We start from the raw sequence: 22726 nt of genomic DNA on the forward strand, positions 1-22726 counted from the left end.
CGAGCGCGAAGCCCGGGCCTGTCGGAGAAACGGTGGATGCCCCACATTTCATCACTTGGACCCTGCCACTGAGAACCTGACCGAGCCAACACAGTCTCCAACAAGATGCTGTAAGCACGGATGAACTTTTGTCAATGGCCGCACGCCACCAACTTCACTCACACTGCGCTCCACCCAGCGGAGACGAATGGGACGGAATGCCCTTGCGGCAGACGTCACAGACGGCGATGCGCTAAAGCCCACCGAGTCATTCTGACATTGCCGTATTCTTCCTTTCTGTTTCCTTCTGGTGCGGCTGCGCCGTTTGTCTGCAGCCCTGCAAGATACCAACCTGTGCCCATCCATGTCGAAATTGAGGTTGTCACTCACGCGTTTGCTGCGCCCGACCATGAGAGGTATTCTATCAATGAAGCCAGGAACCGAGCGGCAATGCACCGCTCCGCTGCTCATGCCGAACAAGGGGCTAGCGCAAACCCTCTTGTCCCTGCGCGGCCCAAGAACTCTCTGTCGAACGAAACTTGCAGCGGGCCCATGATCGAGCGACCAGGGCGTCGCAGGGTTCCGATAGCAATGCGTCTGAGCTGCACTTACTGTCGGCCCGCGCAGGGCAGGGTGGTGGGCGTACCCGAGAAGAAAGAGTTGTGTGGGGCAGTCGGAATGCCAAGATGGCCCACCCTACCATAGTACCAAGGGGGGGGGGGGGGGACATCACGCCACGATATGTAGGGTATCGGAGTGACATGCCTAGAAACCCTGAAAGTAGTCCAGACCGGCAAGCCACACGTACTCGGGTTCTTCGGTCCGATGAATGGGATGCATCATCGGGATGCATCATCGGTCTACTGGCACCCGCCGGCAAGGTGCCGTATGTGATTTATCGGAGATTGGCTTCCCAAGGGGGCCGCGGCACGTCTTTGCATACATATAAACTATCTCCCTGGCAGTTTAGATGACGAATTCCGTCTCAAACTTCACGTCGCCCTCGTCAGCTTGCCGAAATCAAGGATGTCCAGTCACTCAACATTCTTCCCCCACCCTTCGGGGACCGCACCCGAGAACCCCGACATGGCTAACCCGGCAGAGCCCAACGCGGCAGAGCCCATGTCTGGCAGCCTTCCGGCAGCAGTCGTCCCTGCTGTCGTGCTTGCAGCATCGGTCCTGCTTTTTTTTCTGATACTGTATGCTAAGGCCGAAGCTCCGCAGATGTGCATACACGATCCTCTGGGCAGACCACTGAACCAGTAAAGCATGTTCAATCGACATGAACTACCCGATGCTCCGATGGAAAGGAGCCAACAAATAGCCAATCAGCGGCTCAGACTTTTGGACAAGCAGCTCCAAGCCGAGCCGTTCAGCAAGTGGCGGGGCAGGCAGCAGAGAGACTCGGCCTGGCCATCCCTACCAGCTGCCGTCCCTGCTACGGAATCCAGCTTCGAGAGTCAACTTTGGTAAGTCTGTCTGTCGTGTGTATGGATCCTTCGCAACGAATAAAGATTTACGAGACCTTTCCGGGACATGAGATTTGTTCTCTAACGAGCATTGCCAATTGGCTCCTGGAAAAGTATCATCTGTCTGGATGCGATACAAGATACGACTCTGATTAGAGCTCTGACATGTCAGCATATTTACCACAAGGCGTGTTTTGACAAGTGGTTCGAGCGGGATCATGACGTGTGTCCTCTATGCCAGAGAAGAGTGCTGTACGATAAAGCCCCCGAAGTCACCGTTTAGCAGGACTGGCATGAGAAATCCTTGTAACGTACAATATAGTTGCGCTGTTATGTGTGAGGAATACATTTTGGGGATATGACCCCTGTGTGTCCGCCATGGCAAAGCGATACGTTACAAGAGCCCCTGTCTGAATTATCAAGGGGGCCTTTCTTGGCAAAACTCTAGGCCGTGTAACGGGCGCGTTTTGGTCCGATCGGCCACCGCCCATTGTGCTACTGTCGCAATGCTTGATTATGCAGAGCAAGGGCACAAGCATATGCCCTTTTGCGACTAGTTGCAGCTCAAACCTGCGGGCGTTTCGGCAATTAGTCGTGGTCGATCTTAGTCACGAGCATGCATGCGTCAGGCACAATGGTTATCTAAGTGGTCGTACCACGCCATTGGGTCATTGCGAAAGCAGGATTCAGCCTGTGTGCATATAAGTCGTCTGACGTTTCTCCACATATCTTTGCCAGCGGCTCAGCACATCAAGCTGCTTGACAACTTTTATTGTGCAGAGTAAGTCTTGCACTCCAGATATCTATCAAGGACAAGCATTTCCCTGGCGGACCGGAGAACGCCATGGAGTGGGAGACATCCCTGGTCCCATACTCGCGACTCTCCAGATGGGCCCCGGAGCATTGCTTTAACTTCATCATCCCGGATTGCGTCCAGACGGAGTCACCAAGTCTCGCATCAACTATCAGCAGTCACGAAGAAGACACGGACGGGATTGTACTATCATGGGCAGCCCAGTTACACGTCTCAGAAATCCCTTCTCTGCCTTTTCGAGAAGACTTCCACCCGACCTGCACAGAGCTCAACCCAGGCCTCGCAAAGCAGAATAAGAGCAATGCAGCAGGTATTCGGGCTAGACATGGAGACAGCGGAAACAACAGCAGCAACGACACCGTGGAGCTACACTCTATGGACAGCGACCCCGTCTCGCCGCAGTCGAAAGGTGACGACGGTCCTGAGCAGAACAAACCACGCATCATTCCCGCATGTCCAGAGCAGCACGACATCACGCCAGTCACGCACGTGCACGAGCAGAGACTACACATGCGAGTTCTGGCGGACGGCACGGACGCACGGCGCCAGCGCAACGTCGTGGCAGCACGTAAAAGCCGCGCAAAGAAAAGGCTGGAAAACGGGGTGCTCGAGAGCAAGGTCCTGGTGCTGGAGAAGAAGACCCGGGCGCTCGAGATGCAATGGTACAATGTGCGCGCGAGTTTCAATAAATTCCAACAAGAGCTCGATAACATGAACGCCATATGGTTGGAGGATTTTGCGCAAGTGTCTTGATTTTCCTTTGCACACGAGTTCAAAAGGGTATGGTTGCTGATCTAAATTTGGTCAGAGGGCGGGCTGTTCAGTTCAGCATATGGATTCTTGGACGGCCGTCGAATTTGGAGGAATCAAAAGATTCAATGCTAAAAGGTATTAAAAAAAAAGGGGGGGAAACAAGCAAAGAGACCACTTGTTCGCAAGTTGTAATCGTTAGGAGATAACTTGAATGAGAAATTGATCACATCACTTCGATTTTCGAGTTGACCAATCCCTGGCTGACGAGACATGCATCGGAAAGCGATTGAAAAAAAAAAAAAAAAAAAAAAAAAAAAGACAACGATCTGCACTCGCCAGACAAGGTGGAAGGGACGTGTCGAGCTGAGAATGTGCTGAGTGAGCATACTTCCCGGGATCACCATTTGACAAAGGCATCACCACAGGTCACATGTCTGACTGCATGTCAGGGTCCGGTGCCCTGACATGCGATGCACGCCTGTGCCCCCTGCAGTGGCGTGGCTGCACGAAGCTGCACGACTGACCTGCAGGCTGCACGGTTCAGCCGCAAGCTGCCTAGACTCTACGGACTACAGCCACACGCCGACCCGAGAGCCAGATGCGCCAATGCTGCATCATGTTGACAACCATGCGGGGTCAGACAGTGCCATCAAGAACTGCCCACCCCCTGGAACACACACTTCAATTGCTGACCTGGTGAGGGACTATATCATCCCGTCCAAGACCTTGGGGCTGGTCCGGAGCCAGTTTGTTGTTGTTTTTCTTTCCTTTTTTTTTTTTGGACCACATCAGCTTGCCCTCCCTGTACCACAGCCTTCCATGACAAATCGTTCCTCTAACTGATCGCCACCACAGGAACCACCAGACCCACAATCTAAGATGGAAAAATCGAGCGAGTTTGTCCGGACCTTTCGCTCCTTGTCTCTCAAGGATGTGGCCTTGGTTGGCAGCAAGACCGCATCACTGGGTGAGATGATTAGCGCTCTTGATAGCGAGGAAATTGCCGTGCCACATGGCTTTGCCACAACATCCCACGCATAAGGTACTGGCAATTTGTTGAGGTCAATGGCATCTGCAGCAGGCTTGAAGCGGCCATTGACCACTGGCGTCAGGGCAAGACAAACCTGGTTGATACGGGCCACACCATCAGATCCTTGTTCCTCGGGGCTTCCTGGCCACCCCCGGTCGCGGCTGCGATTGAGGCTGCTTCCCTTGGCCTCGGCGCCCAGGCGGGGGTGGGCGATCCGAGCGTTGCAGTCAGGTCAAGCGCCACAGCAGAGGATCTCCCTACCGCAAGCTCTGCGGGGCAGCAAGAGTCGTACCTGAACGTACGCGGCGCCGAGGAGGTGCTGGCCGCCTGCCGGCGATGCTATGCGTCGCTCTTCACGGACCGGGCCATCAGCTACCGCGAAGCCAAGGGATTCAACCATACGAGTGTGGCGCTCTCGGTTGGTGTGCAGCATATGGTCCGCGCGAACCGGGCAGGGGGCGGGGCGGGGGTCATGTTCACGATCGACCCGGAGAGTGGCTACGACCAAGTGGTTCTGATCAACGCGTCCTGGGGTCTGGGCGAGACTGTCGTGCAGGGCACGGTCGATCCAGACGAGTACGAGGTGTTCAAGCCGCTGATTGGTAGTGGGGGCGGTGTTGTCCCCATTGTGAGCAAGACGTGTGGAAGCAAGGCCATCAAGATGGTGTATGGAGGCGAGGCAGAGACGGACGCTCCAACGACTAGCGTGGCGACGACCGCGGCCGAGCGTGCGAGCTTCGTGCTCAGCGATCATGAAATCTTGCAGCTTGGACGATGGGCATGTGTGATTGAGAGGCACTACGGCTGCGCCATGGATATCGAATGGGCAAGAGATGGAGTTTCGGGCGACCTCTTTGTGGTCCAGGCGCGACCCGAGACGGTGCACTCGCAGATGGGCCGGCCTGGCTCTTCTGGCGAAGTAGCTCAGACATATGTTGTCCGTGAGCCTGGACCGGTCCTGGCCACTGGGCATGCCATCGGGACCGCCGCAGTAGCAGGCCGTGTCTGCCACATTGTAACCCGTATTGCGTCTTGACGCCTACTATCGAAGAGCCTCAAATCAAGGTAATGGACATGTCGTAATTCGTGTATACGGTGAAGGACTAAGGCCCTCAAGAATTGCGGAATATCTCGCTCCGGTACTTCGAAATGTCCCTGGCATATCGGGAGAAAATGTTCCAAAAGTAGGTTTTGTGAAATATTCCACAGCTCCTTACCCTTGATCCAGCTCCATCTATCCATCGGAGGTGATAGATAATATGAATACTCTGCACCGAATATCGATATATCTATTAACCTAGCGTAGATATAATAAGTGCGTAACCTCCTGCCTATTTCGAGGCTTTGGTAGTGCTCCGCAATTTCATCCTCAATAAGACTGAAAAGTCCCATAGGCCCGCTATGGATAATCTGTGTGGCGTCGTTCTTCCTTTGGCCCTTCCAATCAATCCATCGTCGGAGCATTACTTCTAGTCTATCATAACATTCCTCAGTAGAAATTCGTTCCAATTCTTCTTGGACTTTCGCTTTAGCGTCTCCAAATCGGGAAAGGCTCGGGACATCAGACCAATCGTCCTCAAGAAGCCTTTCAAGGAGGTCGTAAGTGCTAAAAAGAGGGCTCATATTTAGGTAAAGAGGGTAATAACGGGGTGATCTATGAATATGTGTGAACAATCAAGTATTCACCTGTGCCGAGGGACATAATATCGTGCTATGATAGTGTCTGGAGTACCTGAGCACTTAAATACTACTAGTATTGCAGGAACTATGGTTATTACATCATCCCGGCTATGATATGAACGGGAAGCCTATGAGGAAGCACTCTCCCCTCACATGTTATGAAGAATTCGAACCTATTTTTAACTCGTGCATGTTATTTATATCAGTGACTGAAGAACTATATCAGACGACAGCTGTCACGTAGTTGAGTACTGATACTTGTATTCAGAGCGTGCTGCCTGCCTGGTTTGGTCACTCGATACCCCGGTGGCCACCGCTGTAACCGCTTTGGCCTCCACCCTGCTTGTCATGATCTGGGCTCCGGGGGTTAGTCGCCGAACATGAATACTACGGGTTTATGTTCTGATAGGTAGGTGAAGCCTAAGCAATACTAACTCCGTACTGTCATATTCCTTTTGGGGTTGTCGCGCCGTGTCTCTGGGAAGAGATATCACCCCAGTGCACATAAGTGACTATGTCAAGTGGACGATTGGAACGATACTTAGATTGATCGCTGAACTACAAAGGTAGTGGCTGTCTATCTCGGAGAACCCTCGTCTATATGTCCTTTGTCCTTTATCGTGAGTTGTGCCTCCCGTGACGGTTGTGTGTTGTGGCGCCGATAGTGTCTGTCGGTTCAGCGACGGCTTCCTGTCGGCAGGCCGTCGCTTGCTACACTACTAAGATCGGTGATCACCTAATGCACTGCTTACCTCCAGCCTTTGGCGGTCCGCCGCTTGACCACGCAGCCTTCTTTGTAGTGCTCCTTAAGCCATAAACAATCCCTTGTTTGTTTGTGTCGTCATGCCCTCTATGCGAACACGACTGCTTCAGTTTATGCCGTTCACGCTACTAAAGTTTGCTTGCATCTGAATGTGGAACATCACAGAGCAGGTCCTTTCTCTGGAGTTGGTACAAATAATAGCCCTAGATCTGATACTACTTTAGCCTCAGGCGAAGAGTGCTGGCCTGAATGATAATAGCATTCTGTGTAGGGCGAACTTGCCATCCTGGACGCGAGCGGCGGCAGACGGAGGCTGTGAGGGAGGGTTCACCGGGCATGGCGGCGGCTAGGCCAGTGCTCATAAATAATTCTGCATAATTCCTGCGTCCTTTGTCTGAATAGCTCTTGGCCTGTAAAGGTTGACAGTCCAGTATGCATGTGTAGTTGCCCAGGCCACGAGCGGCATATCTCGAGAATCTGCCAGGAAGCTACATGCTGGCTGACCCGCGGTGTTTCGTTCTCCATGTGAAGCTGCTGTGGGCATCACTGGCTTGGTTCGTTCAATATGATGTGTGCGGGATGATGATCGAGGGCGAGTCATGCTATAAGATGTCCTCGGAGCATCAAGGAGCCGCTGCTGAATCTCAGCGCCGAGCGTTTGTAGACATGGTGTTCGTGGGGTTTCTCCGAAGCCATTATATCCGGCACCATGAAGCAGGTGGCTCAGCATTTTGAACGTGCGAGGTATCTCAGGTATACTAGTTGGATTTAGAGCAAACAGCCAGAAGACTTGCTAGCAATTCTGCAGGATCGCTCACACATAGGGGACCTTCGTCCTCTGGCCAACGATGCAACAGCAGCTTGAGACAACATTGCGCACGCAGGTATGGACCAAATATAGTGGTGATGATTAGGTCACTAGGAATAATGTAGCACTTTACGGTTGACTGCGGTGTGAGCACATTTAAACTCCTTGCGGCACTTTGTTGCCTGCGTCTTCGAGACTGGTTCATCCCGCTTCTGTCGATAATGGAGCAGCATATCTCCATGATCTTTCTAAGTATTTTACTATTAACCGTAGGCACTCCGATAGTATTAGGAGCAAATCAATTTGACCACTCTCACGGTACGGCATCAAAGCATATCGTCGAGGTATAGTGCTAACACCAATGTTCATAGACGTTCGGCTACACGCAGACCCTGTAAGCACGAGTAGCGGGTCGTCCATTATTGTAGAGGCGAATTGCTTTCACTCCAAGCTGGCCTCTAATCTCACTTACTTCTCATACATCAGCCTGGGACCTTGCTTGTGGAACCAGGGCGGCACTTTGGTCCCGGCAAAAGGCTTAGATGTTCATTGTAATGGGTCGTTCACGGAAACATGCTCCAGATGCAAGCTCTCCCCTGACGGACGTTCATTGGAGTGCCTGTGTAACGACTCTAGTGGTGTCAATCCGTTGCTATCTCGCATCAACTTGAGTAAGTTCATAGGCAGATTGCGAAAATGGTTGAATAATTAGCTGACGTTTACAGACGAAGTCTTGGACGCCAAGTACGGACGCCTCATTTGCCCGAAATCGGGATGGTCGGGTGCTACTGTATGTGTTGCATTGCAGTCGCTGTTCCGCTTCGTTGCGACATCAGCCGGTCTTTTGGGATCGCAGGCGATGCGGAGGACGTTGTCAAGAGGTGGTGTTGTGCGCCACACATTGCATGGATACGTCGCTCAGATAATAGTAAGGATTCATTGGGCTACCCATAACTTAGAGTTAGCCAAGCCTCCGGAGGGTGGTGGAATCAAGACACCTGGGCTCACACAGGGATGTCGCACCTAGCAACAAAAGCTCAAGGTAAATCATGTGTTGGCTCCGACCCTGACTCCCTACACCCTCGCCTTGAATGATCTGCTGAGGTGCGCCCGACCTCAGACTGGCATATTTCGTGGTACAAGACCACAGACAAGACGACACGCATGCGCCAGCTCTAGGCTGGGGACCCTCTCCTGCTGGGCGCGCTTGGGTCGGGCACAAAGAATGCATGGGTAGGAGATTTGATGTTGGTGACGGGAGTGTGAAAGGTATCGTTTTCTTCTCCACTCCCATGGTCCAATGTAACTCACCCCCCCCCCCCCCAACCCCCCCTCCCCCATGCGTTTCCAGTAGCCCGGCCATCCTACTGTAGCCTAGTTTTCCCGATCCACTGGGACCTATCAGCCATCGGACCTGGCTCCGATCGATACGACTCGCCCGCAGGCACAATGATCACATACCGTTGCCCCAACACAGTTTTGTCTAGTGCTAGACACCAGGTGCAGTGTGTGACAGCCCTATGTTCCCGGGAGCCCACAAGGCTCTGGTATGGGCTGAAGGTTGTGGAGCAAATCCTACGATCTGAGCTAAAAGCTTCGTTGGTGCTCGAGGATACTTTGATTGTTGCGCAAAAGCATAGCACTTCCATACTTGTGATCGTCACCGTTACTCGTCACTTCAGCTTGAACAGGCATTCTCTAAGCACCTCGATCAGCACCAAGATGGCGGGAAAGCCTTAGTATCGGAGCCTTATGGGCTCAAAAAGGATAGTCAACGGCAATAGGGTTCATCAGTATTGGCTTCTGCTATGGCTCCTGCATCATGTCATTGCGGCCTCTGCTGCCGCTCCGAGGTTGCTGGGTACATCAATCCGGGCCAAGGCATATCGTTTCCGGTAACAGGCACGCCAGGACCCATGTTCATCTCCATCTCAGGTCCTACCGGCATGCCACTGTCCGGGCGCGTCTCTTGTCGCGGGCCCGGACCCATCCCCACGAGGGAATGCGACCCATAACGGTGCTCTTGGCTGCCAGGGATGGGCGTGTTCCAGTCGCTCCATGTTGCGCCTGCATGAGGCCCGCTTCCGCTCGGGTTCGCCATGCCTGCCTCGATATCGTGCGTATTGGTTGTCGATATTGGTGGGCGCCACATCATGGGCTGCGAGGTTTGTGACATTGGTGGTGCCCCACCCGGCGCATAAGGGTCCATTGAGGCGCCGGTCCGTGGAGTCGGCCCTGAGCTGTGCTCGTGGCCATGTGGTGGTTCCATTCTAATCTGTCCTTCGTAAGTGAATGGGTGACCAGGATTATAGGGCGCCCCGGGATTCGGAGGTTGAAGTTGTGTGCCTGGATAGCCCGTGGACTGGCTGTACACCCCGGGGTCGGATACAGAAGGGTCTGGATAGAAGCCAGTCCTCGAGGGCAAATCATATGACACATTGCCCCTGCTCGAAGAATCTGCCAGGCGCTGATTGGGTACCATCGAGGACATATGTGGTATCTGCCCTGATTCTTGAGCTGTGCGCTTGGCGGCCATATCGCGTGGTGTGTGTAAGGACCGGGCATCGTTTGCCAGCCGGTGATAATCATGTTCGATCCACGTTAGCACGCGTTGGATTATGTCGTTGATCGCAGCAGATAGTCTCTGTCCATTGTCTGCAAGTACGGGTACAATTGTCAGTCTCAAATATTGACAACCTTGTTGCGTCATGCTATTCCTCACCAAGAAGTTGGCTGGTCTCATTGATAATCATGAACCAGGACATCATGTCTCGCCGCAGGTCAAGCATATCATGCTCGTTCAGAATATTCCTTCTATGCCAATAGGACGTCAGATGCAGAAAGGCACCACTTGTATACGTCCCCAACGCAAGCCATGTGGCTTCAAGCCATCCAATTTTGTGCAGGGCCAGGAGACACCTGAGCAGGCGTTTCGAGTTCTCTTCGTTGGCCTGTAGAGTGCTGTCCAGGAGCGCGGGATCCTCGGACGGCAGCGCCATGGGATGGCGCAAGTACAGCTGAAGATTTAGGCTGGTGTAGTGGATATAGAGTGCGTGGAAGTCGCTGACTGCAGCGTCTGCGAGATCAGCCTCGGTAAGCTGAAGACTATCAGGGAGACTATCCTGCCAGTTCTTGAGCTGTTGTTCCAGTGCCTGTAGCGAGATGAGATATGCGGATGATTTGGATCGAATGCTGTATATGCTTGAGTACATATGCAGATACATCCTCGTGGCTTTCATAATCCAAAGACCAACGAGGAAAGGGCAGGCCGGAACTCCGATAGTGTGCCGCTCTGCTCTTCGAGAGCTTCGTCGGATAATGCGTCCGGGTAATCGATGTCCATATCATGTAGGCCTATCGGCATCGGCCGTCCCGTGCGACCATGGATCGTGATTGTCAGCCACAAGATTGCCCACCATAATCTCTTGCGCATCTCTTCTTCCAGCCTGCCTGTGCGGACGTGCGAGGGGCGTGCTCGATTCAAACCCAGTTCCATTGCAAGGGATAGGGCCTGATTTGCGACATAGGCACTGACCCTAGGCTTCGAGAATCTCGTCGCGTGGAAAAGAATGAGTGCGATTGCTCGGACATCCAGGAGATTCCGCGACACGACAACCTCTGAAAATCTCCCAAGAGCATAGTGGTAGTGCTTCTCAGACCATGCGGCTAGATGCGGTCGCTTCGAGTGATCGAGCGAGGTAAAGCTGATTTGACGCAATGTCGTCGCGAACACCACATGGATGCCAACAATGTCCGCGGGCGCTAATGAAGGCGATACAGGGTCTTCGTAAAGCAGTTTGAGATTCGACAAAAAGGTTGGCCGGTGCAGAATGGGCAGGAACGGATAGATATTTGCGAACCACCATTCCGCATACCGGAGTGCCTCACTCCATGGTGGAAGCTCGACATTTGTGGGACGCTGTAGGTTGAGCATCATATGCAAAATCATCTTCTCGCTTGGTGAATAGTGTAGGGGTACATCGGGAACGCGGAGCGAGGGATCTGGGAGATCAGTCTCTCCGAACGCGCCGAGATCGATGTCGTTTCCAAGAATGGATAGCGTCAAACTTTTGAAGGCAACAAGCTGTGGTCGATTTGGATTGGCGTCTTGAGAAACACTCAAAGAAGTGCTCTCACTGTTGGTAAAGGGAGAAGGAGGACCCATAGGTGTTGTCAGGTGTGAAGTCTGTTGAGAAACGTCCTGGTGGCTTATATCGAGTTGTGAGCGCGATGACGAGCGCCCCGGAGAATCCAAGGACTGAGGCCACTGAAACCGCGCCGCATGTATTCCGTTCGCTTCGAGCATCTTTTTGAGCGTCCGGATCTGTGCCAACATGGCTGCCTTCTCTCTCTCAAGCTCCTGTGTGTAGCCACGGCGCTCCGTGCGACCGGTGACGCGATCCGTGACATAGCATTCCAAGTTCTGACGAATGCAATGCGAACACCCTTCGGGCAACGCATCGCAACGTATTTTGCGGACCTGATCAAGTTTTGCCATGTTAGATTGCTCTTTGGAACGTCGAGAGTCGTGGTTTCTAAGCCGGGAATTGTGCTGCAGCGCGACTGGGAGGGTTGAGCCATGTCATCTTCGATCAAAAACACGATCTGAGGGAAGACAGCGCCAAGAGGCAGTGCAAGATTCAGCCGTGCTTGACCTCCACGGGTAGGTGCGTGGCCAGATTCGTCATACTACTCCAACAGGCAAGGCCGCTCCGAAAATCGAAGTGAACCGACCGGCGTGCTGGTACGATGATTAAAGAGCGTATTTCGATTTTGCTCACCTTGCAACGATCGCATGCTTGACCTGTACGCGTGTACGACTGAAGCTTGCTCTTGACCACGCTTGAGAAGTCGCTCTGCGTCGATCCCCGTTGTGTCCGCTGCGACTTGACTTTGATGCTGTGTTCGTCCGATGAGTTGCCGTCTGCTGACTCGCCAGTCCTTTTCGAAGGCCGGCCGGGCGGCATGGCGCTGTCGAGATCTGCAGCTCAGTCTAATTCCATCAAGGTGCCAAATAATCTCCTCTAAACGTCACGATTCTCGCAAAGCCCGCGCGCCGTAGTAGACACCCATACTGGTGATGGAGTGGGCGCTAGTGTGATGTCTCGGTAGCGTCCCTAGCAAGCTTCTCGAATGAAACTTGCCCAGGCGAGGGACTGTTGCCTATTGCTCCGAGCCGTCGTTCCGTGAAATGGCGTTTTCCGCCACACCACCGCTTGCGAAACGTCGTGAGTTATGATAAAATGGGATGGCTGCCGATACAGTACAGTACTGTACAGTACCTCGAGCAGCGGGACAGCAAACGGCCCCTGGCGGGGAACTGCGCACGGACCATGTCACAAGCAGATAAGGGGCTTATCAGCAGCTTCGTGAACTGCACATGAGCAATCCGCGCGCCTGACAGTTGGGCATCACGCTGTCGTTTCCCTCAGTGCCTCCTTGTTTTCTACCGCGTCCTCCGTTTGCATGCATGGCCAACGAAACAGGCGACTCGAAATCCGCGAAAGCTGCGCTTGATGATGGCGGATACGTCGTCTACCCAGACCCTTCTTTGGGCAAGATGATGGAGAAAGAAAGGAAGAGGGCTTCCCATGCCTCTCTCAAAAAGGCCTCGACTTCCTACACAAGCAGATTCTGAGCGATATCGTTAGTGGCTTCTCGATCTTCATGCCAGGATCATTATAATCTGAACCACAGCGGATAAGAGATACGATCAAATTCTTGCTGAAATCACCCGCCGTTGGCCTCTACCGAGAGTTCCAAAGCGATGGCCGTCATATATTTCAGTTTAGGAAGGGTGGCGAGCGGCAGGCATTTGGTTTCTTGGCTCTCCTATTCACCCCAGGAACGCAACTTGTCTACTATAAAAAATCACACCTACTTAACCCCGGCGTCACTGCGGCAGCAAATGGATTGTTTGAAGCTCCTCCAGCACAATTGCCGGCGGATATTGCATCACCTGTTCACCTCCCAGACGGCGGCCTGTAAGTCACCTGAATACTCGCATAAGTCCAATCTACTCATTCAACACAGAACGATCCAGGACAGTCGGACTTGCTTTGAGCTCAATAGCGGGCATCTTACTGCTGTCTACTTCATGTCGACGGTGAACCCCGGAGTAGACGGGATACTAATGTCGCGGTCAGTCTATCAGCAGGTCCATCAGCAGCTCAATGAAATTTCGAGGGAGTCTGGTTTCGTATTCCATTATATGGTAGATGAAAACTCATGACCGGAAAGTCCACCTTCCATTAGAGCGAATGTATCTTCGTCAACGCTTGTGCTGTGGACTGTGAGGTTTGGAGGGTGTCTCAGGACGGGGGGGGTTAAAATAGTCCACCTGGGTTTGATGCGGCTGTGTCCAGCGCAAAATAGGGGCCGCATAAAAATTCATGGCAGTATGGTCAGGCAAGGCCAGTTCATGAATGCCACCGTTTGTGTTGCCGGAGTGCACGTAGAGTGGTTCATGAGTTTGTTCATGATATGCACGTGATGATGGGTTGGTCTGAGCCTCCACCTCCGAGAAGACTCTGGTCCTTTTGTGGCTAGGCAACTCGCTATCGCAACGAGGGTCTCGACTTCCGTCTCGTTTTCGTTCGTGCCTGTAAGGGCCCTTGGCTGGCTCAGCCTTGCTTGACTCAGCCTGTGCTTTGACGAATTCTTCTGCGAGAAGTTTATCAAGGTCCGAACAGGTTTGCATCAAGTATTCCCATTTCGTTTTAAACGCCGAAGATGCTTTGTCGCAATTTCTGAAGTGTTTGAGAGTAGTGCTGGCATTGTGGCACTTTGCCGCAAAAGACACAGTGCTCTGTGCAGGGCATATCTGATCAGAGCCAATTAGTGACATGCATGAAGTATGAGAACATCGAGACTTACGTGTCCCAAAATGCTCCTTGAGGTGTCTTGTACGAGGACAAGGCAGCCCACAGGTTGGACATTTCTTGACACGAGCGAACACATCAACCTTTTGCTGAGGCTTGTCGTCCCTCTGCGGAGTCTCGTCGTCCCTCTGCTGAGTCTCTGACCCGTGGTGCGCCTGACAATGTTCAAGCTTGATTTCTATTTGATGCAGTTCAAGCTTCAATCGCTGTTCTTTATCCTTGAGTTGTAGCTCTTCGACCTGTTGGGTAGATCAGCGTCCTGACTTCCAGCGATCGAACTAACGTACCTGACTTGTTTTCAGATGTTCCATCAACAATTCATTACTGTCAAAAGTCTCTGCGCATGCTTGACATTGGCGGTGGTTCATAAGATCCGATGGCATCGTGATTGGTGGCTTTGGTGGTGTAAACGAATGGGACGGATGATGGGTCTGGGGAGGCGACAGTTGCTGGCATTGGCCTCACAGTTGGCCGGCACTGCCGAGCTTTATCCGCAGCTTAGATCAATGAAACTGTCCAACAAACATTCGGAGCCCCGCGCTTGATTGGGCAGCATTCTCGACTGTACGCCTCCATTTCGACGTAAACTCAAATCTTTGGAAAACGGCCTTTGTTTGTTCGCTCACTCGATATGTCCAAGTATAAGTGCGCGACATGTAAAGACACCGGCTTCGAGGGCGGATACATATGCGGCGCCTGCGGTGGCCAAAAGTAACTTGGTGATCGGGAGTAATGCCAGCCATTGCCAGTAGGTCAGAGAGCCCAGACGTCTACGGTAGTGCGGCTGACTAGTTCTTTTCCAGGCAGCCTGAAACGATTGAGGCAAGGAGTCTGCTCATATCAGGAGTTCTGCGACATCTTCGTCGAAGCGACGCGATACGGCTATGCGTTCTATCTCGGCACGTGTAGAAGGGGCAGGGCCTGAAGCACCCGACATGGTGGCGGGAGAAGTCGGATTAGGGAAAGGCGGCGGAGTGTGCCCTCACGTCCATGGCGTGCTGTGCTTCGCAGGCAGTCAGGGCTGAGGGAACCTGGATTCTTGAGCCGAAAATGTCGTAAGAATGCAAGCACTCAGAGAGTTACCATTGCGCTTTCTTGGCGGTGATAGCTTGACAGTGACATCTTCAAAGTCGATCTGAGGTAGACTGTGGGTAGCCCTTCGAGGCCAGCTGCTTGCGTTGCAGCTGATGAAACGTGTTACTGTAACATCACCTCTGTGAATTGAGTACTGTATATCTAAAGTGTGAAGGGTCCTCATAAGGGATCCTCTTCAGACATCATCCTGTATATGTAATAAATGAAGATTGGGACAATCCGATGTGCAGCCTGAAATGGCAGTCACGACAGCCAGTTCGGGATATCGGATTGCCCCATCCTTCACTTATTGCATAAAAGGGATGATATCTGGAGAGGAACCCTTGGAAGGACTCCCCAAGATGTCTTGAAGCTTTTTATTAAACAAATTACAGTACTCTGTAGTCGAAGTCGAAATCGCCCGGGTCTTCAGGGTGGTTTCATTCCAAGAGACTTTCCTGTCAGTTTGGCTTGGGCATAGCAGGAAGTTGTGATTGTAAAAACCAATATGGCATTCTCGCACGTGTCTGCTGCCTCAGAAAGGGTTTCCCGACTCGCATCGTGAATATTAGCGGCGCATCCACGGCTGTTGTATGGTTCCGTACTCGCAATTCAATTCGTACGGAAAATCAATCGTACAGACATGTTCCCATTGGTTGAGGTTGGTTCACAATAGTGATGTCGCATGAGCTGAGATGTGCAGTATGAATTAAGCACACTACTGAGTGAGGCCTGTCCCATGTTGGTTCTATGGCAAGAATCTCACAAATGACAAATCAAGATATACTGTATGTTCTCGTATATGAAGCTACGATATATCGGAGACAAAATTAAAGCTAACCTCTGTTTAAGGCAGACGGGGAAACGATAGTCAAAGGCGCCCATTATAATCGCGTATTTCTAGATAGAAGTAAAATGTAGGATAAAAACGCGGCCAGCCGAGCATCCAATAGCCAACTTTATGTCCACACCCACTGTGGTCCATCCAACAACTTGCGATCGGAGCTCTAGATGAAGCCAAAGGACCGGCTGCGAGTCTCTCAAAATCCATACACCATCCGAACTAATAGCATAACGTTAGCGACCGGCCGTGACGGACATGTTTGGATGTGGATCCAACATGTATCCCACGGCATTCTCGATAAGGACTAGTCGAACACCGGTATAGATGTACGTGTCAGTCATGTCGAGTAAGAAAGAGCAATTAGCAAAATCTCCATATATCACCTTGCACTTCCCCGTAGCTACATTCCACAGCTTGACTGTCTTATCCCATGATGCCGAGACAACGCGGCGGCTATCTAGGGAGAAGGCTGCCGAGTAGACCCAGTTAGTATGGCCCTCAAGTGTCGCCTAACATATACCCGTAGCCGCATCCCAGAGCTTAACTGTGTTATCATCCGATGCGGAGACAACGCGGCTGCCGCCTAGGGAGAAGGCTGCCGACCGGACCCGGTCGGTATAACTCTCGAGTGTCGCCTCACACGCGATCCACCGCTACGACAGTTCCGGTTTGCACTCGACCCAGTCCGGTTTCTCGCCGCGGAAGAGCCTCCGTACTAGACTTTTAGCAGGACTGAAGACGAGTGCCGAGGCGTAACATTACAGTGGTCGGCTCTCAATCGCCGGCCGGAAGCCTCGTAGAAGACGATACACGTTAACGACTATTGTCTGAAGACCTAAAGCACTCTGATAATCTTGCTCTCTTCAGTAATGTTGACGTGCAAATGGGCATATAAAAACATACCTGAATGCACTGTTTGAGACCCTCTAATGCAACGATGCTATCCGAAATGCCACGTAGTAGACTCAATGCCTCAATCCAGTAGAGAGTTTTATTCCGCAAAAAGCTATCTACTATTCCGCTGTCGCGTGCGCTGCTGCCTTCAACCTAATACGTAATTGCATCCACTAGATAATTGACCCAGTAGACGCAGCAATACCCGACTGTCGAGAGTGGGTCAGGGGTCGGCGGTTTGATTTTCTCGATTGGGAAGCCTGGATCGCGTAGATTATAGTTGTCGCGCTTTAGTATGCTGGACATAGCCTCGATCGAGCTCTGGAGGATGTGGCTGTGGACAGATGGCTCTCCTTTGGGGAAGAGAACGACCGCGTGCGACTTCATCAAGAAGTCATTTACCGACTGGTAGACAAAGTACACCTTGTCCTCACGAACAGTAAGGAATGAGCCGCACAGACTGATAATCCCCTGGAGCATTCTACGATCGGTCCCCATGCGAGAGGACTTCCCAACCAGAGTGATCAACTCAGACAAGGACGGTGGGCGATAGGCCGATGCTACGAGTGCGAGAACCTACTTGCAGGATTCAGTATATTCTAAGGCGAGTGTTTACTCCGCCATGCGTTGATATAGGTCATCAAGTCCCGGGGGGAAGGACTTAACTTTCTGTAATACGTCCCATGCCTCAGTCGTTTCCAGTTCTTAACAAACCAAGGCAACCCAGAGAAACGTGCCATCTGCGTTCGACAAGAGATAGTGCTATAACTCCTCAGAGACATCATTGCAATAATCCATGTCTTATGCAAGCTTAGAGACCTTGTACTCGATGTAAATGTTCACGGCTTTCGCAACTGAAGTTTCGTTAACCTCAAGCGACAGCCTGTGCGCCACTTTGTGTACTGGCCTCTCAATCTGTGGCCAGTTACGGCTTGAAATGAGCCATTTCGCTTTGGTTGTTTACGATGTCCTAACCACGAGGTCGAGAAACACTAGCAGACCTTGCAAACACTCGTCGAGAGCGTCGACCACAAGGACAACTCCGTGAAGTTTGGGATCCTGGAGAATTTTCTCGAAGATTTCACATAGCGCCTACCAGCCGTTGGTGTCTTCGAAAAGGTCTCTGCCTTCTCGTGCTACTTTCCATATAAGAAACGAGGGAGGCGCCCTTCTCGAGGAGCATGTATATCAGGCTGCGCAATGCAGCCGTCGCGGTATTAATACGCCCATCGGTAGCCTAGAAGCAAAAGTAGGATAGAATCTATCCTTCGGTGCGCATCCTCTCGAGTTCGTCGATAACTCCGCAAAGTAGCATGGTCTCGCCCTTACCTAGATCGCCTTTAACCCAGAGTAGGCGCTGGTCGTTATTGTCGCGCCACTAGCGGAAGTCCGGGTTGTCGAGCACCCAGAAGTAGGAGTCCCTAAGTAGGCTGCCCTTCATGTTTTCGATGCGCCTCTTGTCATGGCGAGGATCGGTCACGCGCAAGTCGGCAATGTATTGCTTAGCTACTTCGCTAACAGTATCCTTACCTGTAAACAAGAATGCATACCAGGACAAACTGGTCAGCTTGTGCTCCAGTATATTGGAAACGCATCTGAAGCCATGACTTCTTACCAATCTCTCGTCTCAGTCTGAGGAATGCCTTCTCCTCGCCCTCGCTGTAGATGAGTGGCATATGCGCGTCGAAGATGCCAAGCATGCAATACGCAAGGTCTTCGGGACGCTTCGTCTTGCGCTGTCCCAGCCAAGAGAGTCGCTCGTTAATGCTGAAGTCAGCCGGAGGTTTCCCTCGAAGCGCGTCAACAGGGACCCCTGTGCATTCGTGGAGCAGTGCCTCTAACGTTGTTTTGTTGCCAAGTACGTATCCTTCTGCTGAGAAGAATTTGACCGACCGTGGGGCGATCAGCTCCTGCATATGTGTCCCCGCCGTGGTTCCAAGGTGTTGATTGTGGGGTCATTTGCGGCCCAAATCTGATGCATCCTGAACCACTGATAACGGCTCAATTACGGAAAGTAACCCGCGAACGGCCGTGCATAGTTTAAGGCCCCTTTATCCGTTTACAATGAGTCAATGCAGGGGTTAGTCCGTCAACCGATCCCTCTGCAGCTCGACGCGCTGGTTGCACACCCCCATCATCGCGCCACTTAGGCTCGCTCTAACGTAGTGTGGTGAGATTGGGTAGCTCAACCTAGGGCACGACAAACAAAGTCGAGAGAGTTTGCCACAGCCGCAGATAGGAGTGGAAAAGAGGTCACTCGTTGAACCACATATCTCCGCTCGCAACTTACTGCATGATGTTTCATTTGTCTGAACGCAGAAACCGCGAAATCTCCCTTGCCTAAGTGACATCAGAGAATCAATGGTGACATATCTCAATATCGCCGCACGATTCTTTGCGGAAGTGCCGCCGACACTGGAAACCGGTGAACTCCTTTTGGTCGAGGTTGTTGTTTTGCCCCAGCTCAGTAGGCATAAACTACGTCAACGCCAATGGCTTCGGCCCAAGCGTACGGGTGTTCTACACCGCTGCAGGCTGGCAGGCCCATGGCCTCATTAGGCCGGCGACGATCAAGACGCTCCGCAAAGTGTCCGTGAAGATGGGCAAGCGATGCCCCCAGCGGCTCTCGTTGATTCTCCAGGGACTTGTACCTGCCCGGGAGGAAACCTTGATGCCTCCGCAGCTCTGCGACTGCAGATGCAAATCGAAGGAAGAGCGACTTTCTGCACTCTGCAAATACCTGGAAGCCCGGCCGGAACTTACCGATGGCTTTTGTTCTTGTGCAGGTGGAAATTACAGTTGGAGACCCGCTAAGCCCTTTTAGGGCGCCGTCAGGCCCTAGAAGACGACGGCTATTGTAAGCGCGAAGACTAGGTCCTAATCAGGAGATCGCGGGCCTCAGCTGAGTGCTATCGAAATTTGAACACCACGCCACATGCATTCAGGCCAGGCGTTTCGTTTTCTCACAGATCGTGGAGTGGTAACCAGATTGATCTCATATATATAAACTCCTGAGGCTGCACTTTTGACCCTGGCTTCGCTTTCTCCCATCACTTCAGCAATTGGAATCAAATTTGAAAGCAACGGATTCTTCCAGCAAACATGGTCTCGCAAAAGCTTCTAGCATATGCGCTCACAGCGGCGGCCCTTTTGGCTGTGAACGCTAAGCCATGCTCCAAGGCTATAACCGCGCCCTCGTACATCTATCATCCTTATCCGACGACTGAGAGCGTACCAGCGGCATCGCCAGGAAGCACCTCAAGCCTCAGCAACCCGTCATCGTCCTCGACAATATCGAGCAGCGCTACGACCTCCTCTTCTAGCTCGAATTCATCCGGACCTTCGGAATCCAGCACCAGCACCGAACCGTCCAGCAGTAGCACAGTCTCGGAATCATCGATCAGCTCAGACACTTCCATGACCACTACGTCGTCGGGCACGAGCGAGTCCATTACCAGTCTAACATCCTCCACTTCCCCTGACACCACGTCCAGTAGCACGACCTCAACTTCATCATCAACCTCATCCTCATCCTCTACATTGCCACCTCCTAGCCTTCAGACTTGCGGCTTCGGCACCGCTTTTGGCTACCAGAACCCTGTCGGCGGCGTCCCAAAGTCCACCACCCTGAACACTCAGTCGGGCCAGGGCTGCAACCGCTGGGGATGGTATGAGACACCCACGGTGGCCGAGCTACAGGGCGGCATCTCGGGCCTCCTCTACGTCGGTGCCGGCGGCAACGACATAACCAAGGCTGTCGACGTCGGCATTTGGGTCGCAACGGCTAACGCGCAAGGCCGCGTCACTGTCACCTACCTCTTGAACCCGCCCTACGCCTTGGCCGAGGTCCACGTGAACCTGGTCTGCCTGCCCTTGGATAAGTGCGCCCCAGGACAGTACACTTATCAAGCAGGAAGTATTCCGAACCTGCCGACCTGGAGCAACCCCACGCCGATCGTGTATCCTACCTGTAATGGCGGAAGCAAAGCCGCGTTAATCATCCATGCCGCGGTCAACGTAATAACCGTAACTCAAAACTGCGCCGCCCCAGTGGCAGGTTAACACAAGGGCGCATATACTCAAGCAAATTCACATATATAGTGGCGGCTCAAGCATTAGTGGCATTCGTCAGTCGTTATAGATTCCCTGCTGAGACTTCAATGTCAATACATAATTTGCGATTGTTTTATTACCGATGGACTCTCGCAGCGCTTATGGGCGTCTAGTCTTCGTACTTCTCTGTCATCCTCCACCAAAAGTCACACTCCTTATCCGCCCAACCATTTTCCTTCACATTTTCCGCGACACCAGCACTTGTGCCTCCAGCGCGTTCGTCGTTGCCTTCGCCTAGTACCAAAGTCAGGCCCCGGCCCCCCTTCCAACCAGGCCACTGTGGTCGGTTCGCAAACCTGGGGTTGCCCGTCGCCTTCAGCGCCTTGTTCGGATCACTCGTAAGAATGAAGCTTACGCAGTAGGCGTGAAACTTGCCTGCGACCTCGTCCTGTGCGGGTGAGATGGTGCGGACCTCTGGGTTGTACGTTTGGTAGCGCATTTGATCGCCGTGGTTGGCGCCATAAAGCGCCGTCTTGTTAAGTGCCCTGTGATAGATGAAGACTGGAGGGTCCTTGGCCAAGTACGAGGTGCCCCATTTGGCCGTCTGTCGAACGGGGCAGGTGTAGGCGTAATGACCGTAGGCCGCTTCAAGGCGGCGGTTGTGCGCTCTTGAGCGTGCCAGGTGCAAGCCAGATTAGGCGTGGAAGGATGATCCGGTCCGAGTTTCTGCTTGCGAGTCTCCATCACCTCCATAAACAGCTGCTCCGCCTTGTTATACTTCCGTTGATCGTTCAAGATCTCGCCAATAATTGAAACACTATTCCATGTCAGCCGGTGATCCTTTCCAAGCACTTCTATCCTAGCGTCCCTCGACTGCTTCGCCATTTTCCCCGCCAATCTGTATCTGCCTTGGCTCTGAGCGTACCCACTGCCCATTGTAAAGAACCTGCGCCCACTCCCCGAGCAGCTTTCGACTTTTCGGCCGGTGATTAAGCGCACCTTCAACATGAGCAAACAATGCTCGGCATGTAGCCCAGTTACTGTAGTCCCCAGAGGGGAATTCGCGCGCCATCCGATGCACAAACTGCTCCTTGCACGGGTCGGTTCTGTCTTCGGCACTAAGCCATTTCTGGTCGCCAGCTGCACAAGACTGTGCATCCCGAGGACCGCTCCTGTCTCGTCTGTAGAGATTAGGCTGTAGCTTCGAAGCATAAGTAGATCCTCTTCAAAATCTCGTCCCGCAGAGTCTTCGGAAGTGCTGCTGGTACAAGAATCGTCACTCTCGCGGTCGCATTCGCTCTTTCTGTCGCTCTCCTCGGGTCCACCGAGGTCCAGGTCCACCGAAGTCCAGGTCCAAAGAATTCTAGTGCCATTGAAACATCTGCCACTGAAACTCTCAAGCTTCGGCCACTGAAACTTTTGCCACTGCAAGCTTTGGACACTGAAACTCTGCCAAGCCGTGGCCACTGGGTTCCGTTGACGACGATCAGCTGCGGGGAAGTCCTGCCACCCCCACCTTTGTGTAACCTGGTGAGAGCCTGATCTGGTGCCCACCAGGGTCAAAGTGCATCCGGTCCTTTCCATGCTCCTCCCCGACTTTGCTTAGATCTTTTGCTACTTAGTGCATCTTCACTCTGGCATTCCTCTATATTACAAGCGATTGCGTACCAGAGACACCCACACC

General features: G+C 52.6%; 8 protein-coding genes across 8 annotated transcripts; 4 read left to right on the forward strand and 4 right to left on the reverse strand.

The window, feature by feature from the left end:
- Positions 1–1004: 1004 nt before the first annotated feature.
- B0I36DRAFT_340182 (uncharacterized protein) lies at positions 1005–1804 on the forward strand. Its single transcript, XM_046155927.1, has 3 exons — positions 1005–1060; positions 1249–1448; positions 1563–1804. The coding sequence occupies exons 2-3, from the start codon at positions 1249–1251 to the stop codon at positions 1729–1731; spliced, it is 369 nt and encodes a 122-aa protein (XP_046004977.1). The 5' UTR covers positions 1005–1060; the 3' UTR covers positions 1732–1804.
- Positions 1805–2138: 334 nt separating this feature from the next.
- On the forward strand, positions 2139–3313 carry B0I36DRAFT_340187 (uncharacterized protein). Its single transcript, XM_046155928.1, has one exon. The coding sequence runs from the start codon at positions 2293–2295 to the stop codon at positions 3013–3015; it is 723 nt and encodes a 240-aa protein (XP_046004978.1). The 5' UTR covers positions 2139–2292; the 3' UTR covers positions 3016–3313.
- Positions 3314–4027: 714 nt separating this feature from the next.
- Positions 4028–5789, forward strand: B0I36DRAFT_356083 (uncharacterized protein; the record flags this gene model as incomplete). The annotated part of the gene is given in 5 exon segments (XM_046157527.1): positions 4028–4057; positions 4077–5060; positions 5097–5110; positions 5542–5644; positions 5766–5789. The coding sequence occupies 5 exon segments, from the start codon at positions 4028–4030 to the stop codon at positions 5787–5789; spliced, it is 1155 nt and encodes a 384-aa protein (XP_046004979.1).
- Positions 5790–9071: 3282 nt separating this feature from the next.
- On the reverse strand, positions 9072–12500 carry B0I36DRAFT_340192 (uncharacterized protein). The gene is made up of 4 exons (XM_046155929.1): positions 12078–12500; positions 10572–11776; positions 10019–10521; positions 9072–9951 (listed from the first exon to the last, which is right to left on the reverse strand). Exons 1-4 carry the CDS (start codon positions 12261–12263, stop codon positions 9122–9124), a joined length of 2724 nt encoding a protein of 907 aa, XP_046004980.1. The 5' UTR covers positions 12264–12500; the 3' UTR covers positions 9072–9121.
- A 6105-nt stretch (positions 12501–18605) lies between these two features.
- Positions 18606–18920, reverse strand: B0I36DRAFT_226035 (uncharacterized protein; the record flags this gene model as incomplete). Its single annotated transcript, XM_046149076.1, has 1 exon — positions 18606–18920. A coding segment is annotated over one exon (315 nt), but the record flags the coding sequence as incomplete, so codon positions are not given.
- Positions 18921–19924: 1004 nt separating this feature from the next.
- B0I36DRAFT_340198 (uncharacterized protein) lies at positions 19925–21160 on the forward strand. The gene has a single exon (XM_046155930.1). It carries the CDS (start codon positions 20092–20094, stop codon positions 21049–21051), a length of 960 nt encoding a protein of 319 aa, XP_046004982.1. The 5' UTR covers positions 19925–20091; the 3' UTR covers positions 21052–21160.
- A 51-nt stretch (positions 21161–21211) lies between these two features.
- On the reverse strand, positions 21212–21700 carry B0I36DRAFT_256441 (uncharacterized protein; the record flags this gene model as incomplete). Its single annotated transcript, XM_046150940.1, has 1 exon — positions 21212–21700. A coding segment is annotated over one exon (489 nt), but the record flags the coding sequence as incomplete, so codon positions are not given.
- A 54-nt stretch (positions 21701–21754) lies between these two features.
- B0I36DRAFT_340200 (uncharacterized protein) lies at positions 21755–22500 on the reverse strand (the record flags this gene model as incomplete). The annotated part of the gene is made up of 1 exon (XM_046155931.1): positions 21755–22500. A coding segment is annotated over exon 1 (353 nt), but the record flags the coding sequence as incomplete, so codon positions are not given.
- Between the last annotated feature and the right edge of the window lie 226 nt (positions 22501–22726).

The sequence above is a fragment of the Microdochium trichocladiopsis genome, assembly GCF_020744255.1.
Source record: "Microdochium trichocladiopsis strain MPI-CAGE-CH-0230 chromosome Unknown B0I36scaffold_14, whole genome shotgun sequence".
In the NCBI taxonomy this organism is placed as follows: domain Eukaryota; kingdom Fungi; phylum Ascomycota; class Sordariomycetes; order Xylariales; family Microdochiaceae; genus Microdochium; species Microdochium trichocladiopsis.

Coding starts and splice junctions, on each gene's coding strand:
- B0I36DRAFT_340182 (XM_046155927.1), top strand. CDS start 1,249: ATGTTCAATCGACATGAACTACCCGATGCTCCGATGGAAAGGAGCCAA. Junction 1,449..1,562: donor AGCTTCGAGAGTCAACTTTG/GTAAGTCTGTCT, acceptor CTCCTGGAAAAG/TATCATCTGTCTGGATGCGA.
- B0I36DRAFT_340187 (XM_046155928.1), top strand. CDS start 2,293: ATGGAGTGGGAGACATCCCTGGTCCCATACTCGCGACTCTCCAGATGG.
- B0I36DRAFT_340192 (XM_046155929.1), bottom strand. CDS start 12,263: ATGCCGCCCGGCCGGCCTTCGAAAAGGACTGGCGAGTCAGCAGACGGC. Junction 11,777..12,077: donor AAGCATGCGATCGTTGCAAG/GTGAGCAAAATC, acceptor AAACTTGATCAG/GTCCGCAAAATACGTTGCGA. Junction 9,952..10,018: donor TGAGACCAGCCAACTTCTTG/GTGAGGAATAGC, acceptor CCGTACTTGCAG/ACAATGGACAGAGACTATCT.
- B0I36DRAFT_340198 (XM_046155930.1), top strand. CDS start 20,092: ATGGTCTCGCAAAAGCTTCTAGCATATGCGCTCACAGCGGCGGCCCTT.